This window comes from Podarcis pityusensis, assembly GCF_964106645.2.
Source record: "Podarcis pityusensis genome assembly, chromosome: 10".
Lineage (NCBI taxonomy): Eukaryota > Metazoa > Chordata > Lepidosauria > Squamata > Lacertidae > Podarcis > Podarcis pityusensis.
Window position 1 is genome coordinate 26166275 of NC_138035.1, and position 13552 is coordinate 26179826.

Genomic DNA, 13552 nt, shown 5'->3' on the forward strand with positions numbered 1-13552 from the left:
AAAGTTATGGGAAGCAACTGAAAAGAGTTATTGGCATAGGCAAATTTGGCCCTCCAGAAGTTTTGGGACTACAACTCCCATCATCCTTGACCACTGGTCCTGTTAGCTAGGGATGGTGGGAGTTGTAGTCCCGAAACATCTGGAGGGCTGAGTTTGCCTATGCCTGGGTTATTGGCTCTAGACTGCTCATTCACCCTTATCAGTTTAAGCTGTCACTTTATGCAGTCATGGCTGTGGAACTGCCTCCTTCATTATGCCCTATCACAAACTTCAAAACTAAGGGCTCATCCGGACTCCCACCGCTTTCCCCTGGGAAACCCGTTCTTTACTGCTGAATCGAAACAAACTGCAATCAGGTTTTCCATGGCTTGTCATTTGCTCCAATTCAGCACTAAAGAGTGGGTTTCCCCAGGGGAAGCAGTGAAGCAAACAGAAGACCACTGGGACCCATGCTTTCTAGGCAAGGGACAAGTGGATGTGGGAACGAGTCATTTAAAGCCATTTTATAATCGCTTATGGAACTTATAATTGCTTATGGAATTATGTGTGATTTATTTCTGAGTAAACATCCATAGGATTGGACTGTAAACTCTCTGGAAATACTTTTGTGCAAACCCGGAGAATGGTATTAAAAATGTGTGGTCTATCTTAAGTGAAGCCCAAGCTAGAAGCTTTTCCAGAAGCTCAGCCCATCCTGTTTGAATTGAAATTGTAGGGCAAGTGGGGGTTTATTTTAAATTACTGCATTTTACTTCTGTAGTTCCAGTCCTTTAAAAAAAAAAAATGTTACTGGCAAATCATTCTTTATAATATAGGGAAGAACCTAAACAAAGTACATTTTTGATGAAATTCTTCTATTTGGATTTTATATATGAACAAGCACAAAAAATGGCTTCTAGGAATCAAAGACTTGATAATGCTTGGCCTATCAAAGTAGACTGTGATGAATTTAATAAATTGGAGGTCCATGTATATTTTTGTCTTCTCCAAGGCAACCTATCTGCAAGCTAAAAGCAATATTCTTTAAATCACGACACATCTGATCACAGCAGATGGTGAACAGTCTTTTGCCTAATTAGCATTTGGAGTCACATCCAGCTTTTTAAAAAGGAAAAAACAAACTATCATTCCTTCTTTGCCTGTTCAGAGGATATTAGGATGTTCCCTGACTACAAAAGGGATAGATAAGGTTGCTCCTAAAATAATCATTTTGGCTCTTGTTAGTAGCACTGCTTGCCTCCAAATGAGGAACTGAAAGTCTCTTAAGTTTTTTTTTTTTTTAGAATTCTAATTCTTATTTTACTCTGCTGGTGGTGGTTTAGAATTTCATTTTGCTAAGCTGCTTTGAACTGTTCACTGCAAAAGATGGGATATATATCCCTTAAATAAAGATGAAAATATTGGATCTTTTAGTATGCCAAATTGCTCATAGCATTCAAGTTCCAACAATTACTCACATCATCTCCCAGTATACCTAGAAGACAAAAGCTCTGACTCAACGCCATAGCACCTTTTATAAGGAAGTGTTGCAATCCTGTTTAAAATAGTCATTAAATGGATGCCCCAAAGCCGATTCTTTAAAAGGACGGGGAAATCAACACCATTCACATTTTATTGACTTTTTATTTAATAAAAAAGACAGTATCAGATTAAAAATACAAACACTTTGGGTGATTATCCAGCTTTTTCCCCTGCCTCGTAGAGATAAAACCAAACAATGAGCAAAAGAAAAACAACAAATTATTATTTTTAAAGGTAACATTTTGGCCAGAGCTGTAAAATAATGCTGCACCAATTAAATTACACCAAAATATATTATTATACCTTTGAAATGGCTTTCAGACCAATAAATTAAAAGAGACAAATTCAAATAAAAAGTCAACTTTGAAATACAAAAAAAGTCCCAAATTAAATAAGAAAAAAAAAATACACAACGCTAATAATAATAACAATGTGCAGTCAAGTGTTCTGCTTCTTCTAGGAATGGTAACATGCCAGTAAGTCCCTACAGAACATTTTCCAGTTTGGCAGCAATCAGTCAATCATTCACATTTGTACACAAGACGGCAGGCCTGGGCAACAGCCTTGGGCAGACGTGAGGAACCCGGGGCCCTCTGAACGTTGGTGGACTCCAACCCCCATCAGCCCCAGACAGCATGGCCAATGGAAAGGGATGATGTGAGTTGTAATACAGCAACATATGGAGGGCCACAGTTCTCCCTGTGGGCTAAGTAGAGCTCAGATGTACGGGTGATTCCTAGTTCGTCTCCGGGGCAGTTGAGTTCCCTTTTCTTCACTACATACATCAATTAAACATTTAATTCAGCCAGATGGGCAGGCATTGTAAGTCAGTATTGTTCCACTGAAATCAAACTCCATTAGGTCAACTGAGACCAGTCACAGCTGCCAAGGGAGCAAGGCTTACGCGCCCGGATTAAAACATGATCTTCATGCTAATACAAAGTTTTATCCAAATTACTGCAGTACTCTGTTTCAAAAAAAGGCACAGTAAATCTTTTAGACTTCTGCATCCTTCCAAGGCTGCAATTCTATGCTTAATTACTTGACTTGTTTACTTCTTAGTAAACATGATTTAGGAGTGGGCTGCACATCGCACATGGGATGAATATTAGAGTTGCAATTCCAAAGAAGGTATATTCCTTTGCTTCATACTGTGACATATATCAAACAGTAAACAGAGAATCCTAACTCAACCACAGGGGATGGGTGGGTGAGGGGGAGAGATTCCATTCTCATGCCTAGAAGTCTGGGTATATGGATTTTATAAGGAATCAATGTCACTTTGACCAAGACTGGTTAATTAATTTGGTTCATTGCCTTGTAGAGAGATACAGCTATTCTGAAGAATTAGGAAACCTTTTCAGGAAACTGGAACTAAATAATTCACCCATCTGAATGTGAAGTGAAAGTGTTCTTAAAAAACGTATAGGCAGTTCAGGCATACTTATGAGAAATATAAAACATTTCCCACCAGCTCAGGTATTTTCTTGTCTTTTACTCTGGAATCTCTTCAGTTTGGCACTAGTTCCCTGAAACATTTGGAGCCCCAAGTTAGAGTATGATAGTTTCTGCTTTCAGCTAAAGTCTTGAAGTTGGCACTGGTTAAACGCAGGAAAAGAATCTTGGACTATTTCCTGTAGTTATGTGTGCATGTTGACTTTGTTTTAAAGCTGCAAACAATTTGGTGTTGTAAGCTAATACAGTAATGCAACTCTATTTGAACTAAGAGCTGCTTACTGGAATAACCGTGACCAGAAGTTATTCTAAATTGCCCAGGCCTGTCAAACACATAGTGCCTATTTAAAAAGAGGCTTACATTCACGTAATCCAGTAGACCCAAGTGGTACCTTTATGGGAGTTGAAGCCTTTAACTTAAGGGTGGCTAATCTGTGTCCCTCCATGATAACCCCCATCACCCTTGATAACTGACCATGCTGGCTGGGGCGGAGGGGAACTAGAGTCCAACAAAATCTAGAGAGCCACAGGTTAGCTACCCCTGCTTTAGCTGCAATATTTAAATTAAACCCATTGGAAATAAATCTTTTGTCTTCTCTGATTTGACCCCACTGTCTATGAAACATCAACCCAAATACATACACATTCTTAAACTGAATCCCTCAAGTCTACTTTCCTATTACTTTCTTCCTACTCATAAACCATTCCCCCATTGTATTACATACTGACAAGGGCTCTGGAATTCTGTAAAACTCTTTGAGGTTTATAACTACAAGACTCAATTCATCCAACTAAGATTCTACCAGTTTATGGTATCATAAGTTTTGTTGATCTTTGTAGTTCACCTAAGTTTGCATAGATGCACACATGTCCCCCGCCCTTAGAATTCCTTGTTCCTTTAGTAATGGGAGACTGTATTGTCTCATTTCCAGACTGCTGCTGAAAAATCTTCAATGAATTACAGCTTGCCTGCATACTGCTTTATTCATTCTAGTTTCTCAGTAGCCATACATACATACACACAGGTATGTAGAGAGGCTACTGGCAAGTAGATACTTCTCAGTGTTCTTGTCTGGTCTTTCCTTGGCATTTTATGTAGCCTTACAGCGATTATGCAATTTCCAGAGCCCCTGATGGAATTTATTTCGTATTATTCTTTTGCTTGGAAGAAGAAATCTTCCTCACTCCCAACACTTCATCCTTTTACTACATTGCTATCTCTTCCTAGACTAACTTTTCTATGAATTCAAATAACTTCCACTCAAATTACTAATCACATTTCAGCAGGCGACACTATCAAATGATAACTGGCAGTGTCAATCACTGGTTCGGCAACTATGCGTGCAGCTGGCAGCCCTCTTCTGCATGTAAATATTCCTTAGGGCATATAGATATTGACAAATCTACCAGCAAATGATTTCTTATACTTAACAGTTGAATTTCTTTTTTTAAAAAAAAGTTTTGTTTTACTTTTAGCATTATAGCTTTTCCAGTGGTTAGTTACCTTCTCTAATATAAATATATGTACCCTTTTTCCAGTTTACATTTTGTCTAGCTTCAACTTACAGCCACTGCAATATGATCCTTTTCTGTCTGCCAGATTCCAGAGTTTCTGCTTCATACTTTATTGTAACTTCTTTGGATACTAGGTAGTATTTTGACTGAATGAGCTATAAGGTTGCATAATGAGCATGAGATGAATTTTTCCTCAACATAACTTAAGTATTTCTGCTCAGTCTGTCTGCTCAACATCACTTCAATAACGCTACCACTGTCAACAAATTGATACTGGGCCAACTCCATCATAAAGGTACCCAAAACCCTTTCCTTCCAGCCCTGCTATCTTCCCTCTGCTAGTTAAGTTTGTTACAGATCTCCAGAGCTTTCTTGTAGACCTGAGTGACATCATCCATGTCTGTAAGCAGAGAAAAACTGCTATCGCCTGTCCGATTCCGATAGCGCTTCAGATACTGTGGCCGTGAGCGATTTTGAAGTCCTTGGAAATCTTGGATCTGGAGGAAGTTTTCAGCAGACACACAGCTCCTTATCCTAAGCCTGTTCTCTTGCAAATCCACCAAGTCAAAAGAGTCACTGGACAGGATGCTGTCATCACTAATCACGCTGGAAGGGCGGCTATAACTTCGAGATAATCCATCTCCAGGCAGGATTGCTTCCTCCATGGCTTCCAGCATCGGTGTGTCGGGGCTGATCAGAGCAGAATCTGTGCTACTGGTGGAATACTTGCTACTATGTTTTAAAATACCTTTGCGCCTGTAGGAATGACTGTGAGACTCTATCCTTAGTGTTTCAATAATGCCTGGGGACGTATCGCTATTTCCTGCCTCCTCATTACGGTCCAAGAGTTCTGAAGATTCGCTCCGTTCTGGAGATGAGTAGTAGCCAGATTCTCTTTGCTGCGTCTTCTTAAGGATTCCTTTTTTTGGCATTAAGGAAGACTGCTTAGTGCTGTATTTACCCGTTACCTCCCCCTCCACAACGTTCTTACTGGACATCCCTGTCCTGCATAACTCCTGCTCCATTTTGAAAGTGGAGGGTAATACTGGATTGACTACTCCTTCTATATATCCTGCACTATGAGAGCGATGTTCACTGTTGCTCCTTTTCTTTAAGATGCCTTTTGGCCTCTTGGAGTTCGGCTTGCATGCATTTTCAACTCCTCCTTCCTGGATAGACTGTGCAATGTCATTTTCCTTCTTTGATTTTTTCAGGGATCTCTGTCTCTCTAGTGTGACTTCAGATCCTTTTGGTTTGGAAAGGCACTTCATTTTGGTGTCAGTCTCTGGCTGCAAGCCGCTAGAACGATGATGCCAATCTATGAACCGAGAGAGCAGGGGGGACTCAGAGTCTTGCAGGGCATCACAGTCACAAACACTGCTCTTGTAGCCCCAGTTAACCCACCAGTGGTTGGCTATGTCTTCAATAGTTGCTCTGCGCTCAGGATTCACCATCAGCATCCACCTGATCAGGCCTCGAGCATCTACAGGAAAAGAAAACCAATTTCAACCATTCTACCACGACTTTTTTTTAACTTTAATTCTAAATTGGAAGCATGACATAGAAACAAGTGCAACAAAGCACTGCAACAGGTTAGCGTTATAGCTCTTTTGACAGCTATCTGCCTTCAGATATTCCCTAGCTGAAGACTCATGATACAAGTTGCCACTGTGTTTTAGTAATCTGAGTAGCTTTCCATATTAGGGTTCGTCTTGTGAAATACACGGGCTATTGAATCACTATGGCCTAGTTCTCAGTGAGATGATAAACCTGTGTCTGGGCTGCACCACTTCAGCCTGCTGGCGGGAGTTCACATGAATGAATCCAGACAGCCAAACAAACAGACAAGCAACACGCAGAGAGAAAACTAGATGTCATAGAGAACGGTAAGCTATAATCCTTCTCCTTGACGTTTAGTTTTCTATAGAGGGGATTGTTTTGTATGGAGAAACCCCCACCTGAAATCTGAAGTGGTATAACCCAAAGACAGATTTATCAACTCAGCAACAACTAGGTTAATGTGCATGGCAGATTCTCAGCACACCCATGTTCACCTTCCTACACATGGGACAGGAGGTTTTTCGTGTAACAGAAATGTTTACTATTATCCAAATGTTCTGGACAGGCAGAGCCTTCCTTATCTTCCTATTGCCATCTTCAGGCATATTGAAAACTTTATCCCGTGTGAGCCGTGGTCTGCCCATTCCTTTGAGCTACTACCAATGCAGAAACCATGCAAGTAGATGTGTTGTGCACCACTATGCCCATAATAAAGGTGTAAATGGTAAAGTATGTCATGCAAACTGTCTAACCTTCATTTGTATAGGGTTTACACAAAACAAGATTTCCCTCCACATGGGGGGGGGGACTTGTCTCATGCTGCAATATTTGTGTGCTTCCAAACTCCCAAAACACACAAAATATTACAGTGCTCAAACTGTCTTTTGCTAGAGGACATTACTATTATAGGAATTTTATTTCATGAGATATTTTATAATGCGGCCTCAACATTCTTCCTACAATCTTGCTTGAAGATTCAAGCCCAGAGTTCTCCTCCAATTATTGTAAAGTTCAAATTATTATAAAAGTTTATTGTAACAGAATTTAATTGTAACATAATAAATAATAAGTAATAAATAACAGAAAATGAACACCACATACAAAGATTTCTCGTCCCTTCTCTATCTACCTCCCCTTTGTCTTTTATACTTTCTCCCTCTTCTAGATTGGGGTACCCCTTTCTGATTGCCTCTCCAAACTGCTATTGATAACCTTTTGCCCAGTATTTTGCTATTCCTGTCAGGCGTATAACCAGGCTTGCCCCCCTCCATACCACTAAATTTTCTATGCCCCCACCTAAATTTCCTACAAACAAAAAATGAAACCAACAGGAAAGCCTTTGTCCCCCCCCCCCCTTCCTTTCTTAAAGGTCCTTTTATCATGTTTTTTCTCTCTGAGAGGCAAAGCAAGCCCCAAGGCACAAAAAACAAGCTGGTGGGTGAGGGGCTACACCAATCAGAACCATGCGTTCTTGGAGTGGCTGTTCGCTCTTTCAAGTCTGAATACTTCATCAGTATGTATGGAGGGGGGAGAGGAGGAGAGAGGGGGGGGGAGTCAATTTTATTTATTTTTTCATCACAAGGCAAAGGACAGGACCCACAGGCTTCCCCTTGAGCAAGGCATCTTGAGAACCTATTTTTCCCCATTTGGGATGGAGACTTGCAAGGAGAGGAAGAGAGAATTCTGGAGGCTTCTGTTGAAACGCTTGGGAAATCCTTTGCAGCTGGAATGACTAACAATCCAATACATTCTGGGTTGTGTTCAATCCTACTTAAAAGAAGATCCACTGAAATTAATTGGTTCTGAACTAATAGCCATGTCTATTAAGTCCTATGGGTCTGTTTTGAGTAGGACTAGCACGGAATACCACCCACTTATGCAGGAATACATGGGTATTGATAATGATAATGAAATGGGTGGGTAGGGAAGGGAGAATTTTGGAAGCTTTTGTTGAAATGCAATGAGTTATTGGAGAGAGGGGGCATATTTATTAAGCCCTTTTCTCTTGTTGGCCTCTCTAACTTCAACTTATTCAGAGGCAGACTGCCTCTAAATTAGAAGGTTCCATATAGCAATCAATTCTCAGATATATTCCCTTTTCCAGGTTCAAAGGCCATCTTTCCTCTGAATATGCAGGAGACAAATAACAGAAAATAATTATTGTCCTCAAACCCTACTTTGCTTGCACCCAATTACCACTGTGGGAAGCAGGAAGCTGGACCTGATGGACCTTTGACATGATCCAGAATAGTTGATCTTATAATCAAAACGATCCCTGCTCTCCTTTAAATAAAATATTTTTCTGTCTGGTTTCTTGAGTCCAGTTTATTCTTATTGTTGCTAACTTATGAACACAACTCATTGCTTCAAGAACCTCAGCAAACTCCACTGTTCTCAAGCTTGAAGATTTTTATTCTACAACCAGCAGAAAAATGAAGCAATTTACTCCGCTCTTCAGCCCAACTCTCAATTCAACCCATGATAAACACTGCAGATTATCATGTCAAAGGCTACCACTGTGATCAAATTGTCAGTCTAAAATTATTAAATTTGCCACCATGTCATCAGCCACCTCCTGTATACTACAAAGCTAGAGAATCTGTGGTCCTCCAGATGTTTGACTAAAACTCCCTTAAATCCCTAGCTGCACTAGCTGGGGCTGTTGGGAGTGGGAAGTTCAACATCTGGAGGAGCACAGGTCTCTGGGATTCTAGAAGCCATGCAATTATTGTTATTGATGGTAGACATGGGACCAAATTCTTGGGATAATGATTTGCTCCTCCAGGGCTATTCATCGTTTCCTTGGTATTTTTTTATGTATACTGCTGTGCAAAGTTACCAGGACTGATATGTGTATCATTTTACAGCTTGTCCGACCAATTCCATTTGCAAAAACGAAAATACTGTCTGCTGTCTTAGATATAGCTGAAGAGAGGTGGGCAAAGTTTCCTGAAAGCAATAAAATCTACTAACATAGAATCCTCTACGTTTCCCACAACAGTCATTTTTTTTTTTTTAAAAAGCTGAAATTAGGAAGTAATTTGAGAACCACCTGCCCTTTGTCATTTATCTTACCATTATCCTAAGACTTCCATAAACCAAGGACTAGAAAATAGGTAAAACAAATCATTATTATATCATTTTAATTCACTGTGCCAGATCTTTTTGATACCTGAGGGCTGTGTTGGCTCACGATATTCTCCACTGCTGATCTGCCTGATTAGATTTTTGTGATCAAAGCCATCAAAGGGCATGGTTCCATAAACGAGGGTGTAAAGCAGTACACCGAGAGCCCAGCTGTCAACCTAAAGCAAAGAGACAAGAAACATAACAGACAGAAAAGTGGTCACCTGAAGTCTATGACATTCAAAGAAGCATTGAACATCCAGCAATGCTTAATATCCTACAGATATTACAGGATAGCTACAAGAAAATCTGGCGGTTTGTACGCAAAACTAATGAAAGCAATATTTTAACAGTTCCTCATGCTAAAGATGAAGAATCTATTTGATTTATCAAGGCCAAGGCTGTGATCATTTAATCAAATTCCAAGCAGTCATTGCTCCAGACAGGTACCACATTGCAACGTTTTGTTGCAGGGTCTCATGTGTGATAATATTTTCATTTCACTTCCTTTCTTCCTCATTCTGCTTACCTCTGGGCCTCGGTAGGGTCTTCCATTGACAATTTCTGGAGATGCGTACAGTGGGCTTCCACAGAAAGTCTGAAGAAATTTGTCTTTCTGATAAAGATTTGAAAGTCCAAAGTCTGCAATCTGTGAAGACAAATGCAACCAAGTCCTGTAGTGTAACTTACCAAAATGTAAGATAGGGAGTGTGATTTACTGATCACACCAACCTGGGCATTGAGTATCAATCTGGGGCCCTGGCTAATTAATCGCTTTGATAAAAGCTTTCTCCTCATTGCTCAATGTGTTTGCTCTGCCCTGTATTCCACTTATTCTAAATTCAGTTTTAACTAAGAGATTTTCTAAAATAAATTCCAAGTTTCCCACAGTTTTCAGTTCCTTCTGTTCACCTGCAACTTTTCCCAACTCTACATTACAAATCTGCACATACATTGGAAAAAACAATGTTGATGTGACTGTTCATCCAATATTATTCTATTTTATTTTTTTTACTGATGTGCACATGTGGTCCTGTGCATTGGTAAAACACAAAAGATTCTTGGCACGCCTATATGATCAGTCACATCAAGTTTGCTTTTCTCTGCTATTTATGAATGACTAAAATGAACACAAGTGTTGGTAAAACCCCCACCCCCAAAAAGCCTGATGCAAACTTCAATACCGCTTTAAATACAGTATTTCAACAATACATATGTGAACTTTGGTAATAGTGGAAGAGAGACATGCAGCAAACTATGGATTCATGATGTGCTGTACAAAATTCAGAAATAAAAAACCGGAATGTTGATGGCTATCTAATGCATCAGTTCTACTTCAAAAACACAACCAAGTATATGGAACTCCATATCTTGGGAGAAAAATCAGGAAAGCAAAAACAGAATTTCAGAAGCATCCTTAGTAAAAGAATATGAGAATTCACATGAGTTTATTTGCAATATGTAAAGTTCTAGGCCTTAATCGTTTAGAAAGGATTTATTTTTCCTTGTGGTCTTGGTCTTTTTTCCTTCTCTAGGTCATCAGAGGTTGGTACAGCCCAAGAATCGTTCCTAAATGAGGTGGACTTGTACTAAAGAACAGTTTTATTTTGTTTTATCTTGGGTAAGATTAGCACATGGCTTTTGTTCCATACCCAGGAGTCAGGATCCAAGTGATCCCTACATTTCGATGAGGAAGTAATTCTCTATCTTGTCAATTAGGCAATGACCCCAAGGAATGTTGCCTTTCTTCTGCAGAATGTGGATGGACTGACTCATTTGCTTGAGTGGCTTGCATTTTTTATGAAATGATTCCCTTAACCTAGAAGGAATTTCTGGATAATCATTACCTGCTGTTGGCATGCTATTATCAGGATATTACCTAATCTGGAGAGGGTGACTACATGGGTTAAGGTACTACTTTAGAGCAGAGAATTGCACTTGGTGGCCAGTGAGACCCTTTTCACTGCTGTGGTTTATGACTCTTCATTGCCCTGTGCTCCATTATATGCAGTGTACATTACTGCCATTTTGACTTACATCACCTTTAAATACTATCTACTGTATGTAATCCAGTTATACATCTATGTACCAGTTTGTTGGCTGTCACATCTATATTTGTGGTGTATCTGTGATGTATCATCTCAAGTTCATTTGCAACAAGGCTCTAAAAACAAACCTGGTATCTCAACCCATATTGTAGTAATCCTTTAGAGGAAAACTATGGGAAAACTGTGTTCTGTAAAACCTTCACTGGCCTAGAATCTCATTAGAAGCAGCTGGTGTACAATTGCAGTCTGCAAATGCATTCTTGGGGCTCAGGTTGCGGTTAATTGTCTTAAATAAATTCCACTTTCTTATCAAATCACTCTGATTGGCTGGCAGGAATTCAGTCTTGAGCTAAAGAACAGTGGTTTGGTCAATCTAAATTTAATCGTTTCAGCATTAGAGATTGTGGAGTAGTCAGTGGAACTGACTTTATTTGGAGGGCATGCCACAGCTCATGCTAATTCTGATACTGCATGGTACACTGTGCTTAGGACAATCTGTCCCCTAGCATAGTCTACAAAATGCATGAATATCTACATGCATATATAAATATATACCATTTAGGGGGGAAAGCCAGCTCCTAACAGGTATCCATGTTTTCAATTCAGTCATTCAGGAAACAGTGTTTCTATCACGGCCAACTCCCATAATCACAGACTGATGTTTATCAGCTTTTCCCATTAGAGCTGTCATTTTCCCTCCCCCCCAATATGGGAAAAAAATCATAGTAGCCAAGATTCCTTCATGTTCCTGGCACTTAAATGGAGCCAAAGTATTAATTCAAAAAAGGTTTCCAAACAGGGAGGGGTTGCTGCAAAGCCAGACTTTGAATTCCCTTACCTTCGAGGAAATGACTGTTTCCACTACTTACAAAAAACATGATGAAATTTACTCATTCAGTATGAATCCTGCACTCCCTTCAAGTATTTGGGCTCAGTGTAAACTGACATTGCTCCTTTACTTCAGTTTGCACCAGCTAAGAAACTGGATCTTTTTCTATTGACTCACAGACTAGCAAACACAGCTGAATTATTGACAAGCGTGTACAATGTTCATGAAACCCAAGATTTGTCTATGGAGTGCACAGTTCTAAACAAATAAAACAATACTTATAAACACACAGTCAGAGCCCTGTTGATTTCCTTACCAGGTTGATACATTTATCTTGCTTCCCCTTTTCATTTTCCAACATCCCACTGTTTTAATTAAATCTGCATTTTTGTCTTCTGTGGTTATTTAGAAGAGAGAGGCGGTAACTTGGTCAGTTGTTTAATTTAGGAAAATATTATCATCCTTTGCCTTTGCATCCTTGGGCTTGCTAGCTTCCTAAGTGCCCATTGTATGTTATAGTAAATAACACTTTCAAGGTGCTGTGAGAACTTGTGGGAAACTGTTTAGAGCAAAAAAAGTGCAGCTTGCTGTGGTAAATTCTTGCTGACTTCAAGTTAATAAGAAGTGTAGAAGTGCATCATAACATAGGCAGCAGTCATTTTCCACTACTGAAATTGAGATTAGGAAGAGATTCATACCACAGGATTTTGCAAAGTTTAGGTATTTGTATTCCGGTTCCTGGTAATGTGGGGACTTCCCTTGCATGTAAGCTGGCACTTCCTACAATTACAGAAGAACAATGACATACCCTGATGTCATTGTGCAGTGTAGGAGTGTGTCTGCAAGTGAAAGCTCAACAGCAGCTGCAGCAAAGGGCTAGAAAACTTCATTTCCAGAGAAGGTGATAAGAGTCATACTCTTTCCACCACTTCACAAAAGATAAACTGAAAACTAAATCCTTTGCACGGACCACTTGCAAGTTTGATTTTAAATATTTTCATTTGATATTAAACATTTTCATTTACATATCTGCTTCAACTGATAGGTTCATTCTATCCTAAACATTTCTAATATGCTTTGAAAATCACTGGATAAACTGTATCATTTAAAACAAGTGATCAGGGTTAAATCTTTTACAAAGACAAAAGCAGCTCTATTAACTTGCAAAACGGTGCATTTCTAGTCTCCTAGAAATGTATACTTGCAAATGTTTTCGGAAATGAGATCCTCCAGATTTACTCAACTGCACATCAATAATTTACAATCCCAGATGTGTTTCCTTGCCAACAAATATTGTTTAGTGAAACAGCAGGGAGGGGAAAGTCCCTGCGATTAATACAGAAACCACAAAAGCAAGATCTAAGCCTACAGTATCAAGGCTGATAGTGGAAGCTTGTTTGATATCAAACGCAGCAGACATGCCTCAGCGGTATGAGAAGATGGAAAGAAGAAGAAAATGAAGCGTCATTTGAGAAAATCCAAATTCTGTCACTGTAAT

At 39.5% G+C, this 13552-nt stretch overlaps 1 protein-coding gene and 1 long non-coding RNA gene across 2 annotated transcripts in view; one reads left to right on the forward strand and one right to left on the reverse strand.

Annotated features, from left to right (window-relative positions):
* LOC308457718 overlaps positions 1 to 9062 on the forward strand; it is an 81343-nt gene extending 72281 nt beyond the window's left edge. The window contains exon 7 of the long non-coding RNA XR_013977075.1: positions 8156 to 9062. This is a non-coding gene — a long non-coding RNA (uncharacterized lncRNA). The remainder of the gene's footprint in view (positions 1 to 8155) is intronic.
* The window catches only part of NUAK1 (NUAK family kinase 1), a 49426-nt gene continuing 37477 nt past the window's right edge, over positions 1604 to 13552 (reverse strand). The window contains exons 5-7 of the mRNA XM_080971699.1: positions 9707 to 9826; positions 9224 to 9356; positions 1604 to 5974 (exon numbers count right to left, since the gene is read on the reverse strand). Coding sequence (XP_080827825.1) covers positions 4830 to 5974; positions 9224 to 9356; positions 9707 to 9826 — 1398 coding nt within the window. The 3' untranslated portion in view covers positions 1604 to 4829. The remainder of the gene's footprint in view (positions 5975 to 9223; positions 9357 to 9706; positions 9827 to 13552) is intronic.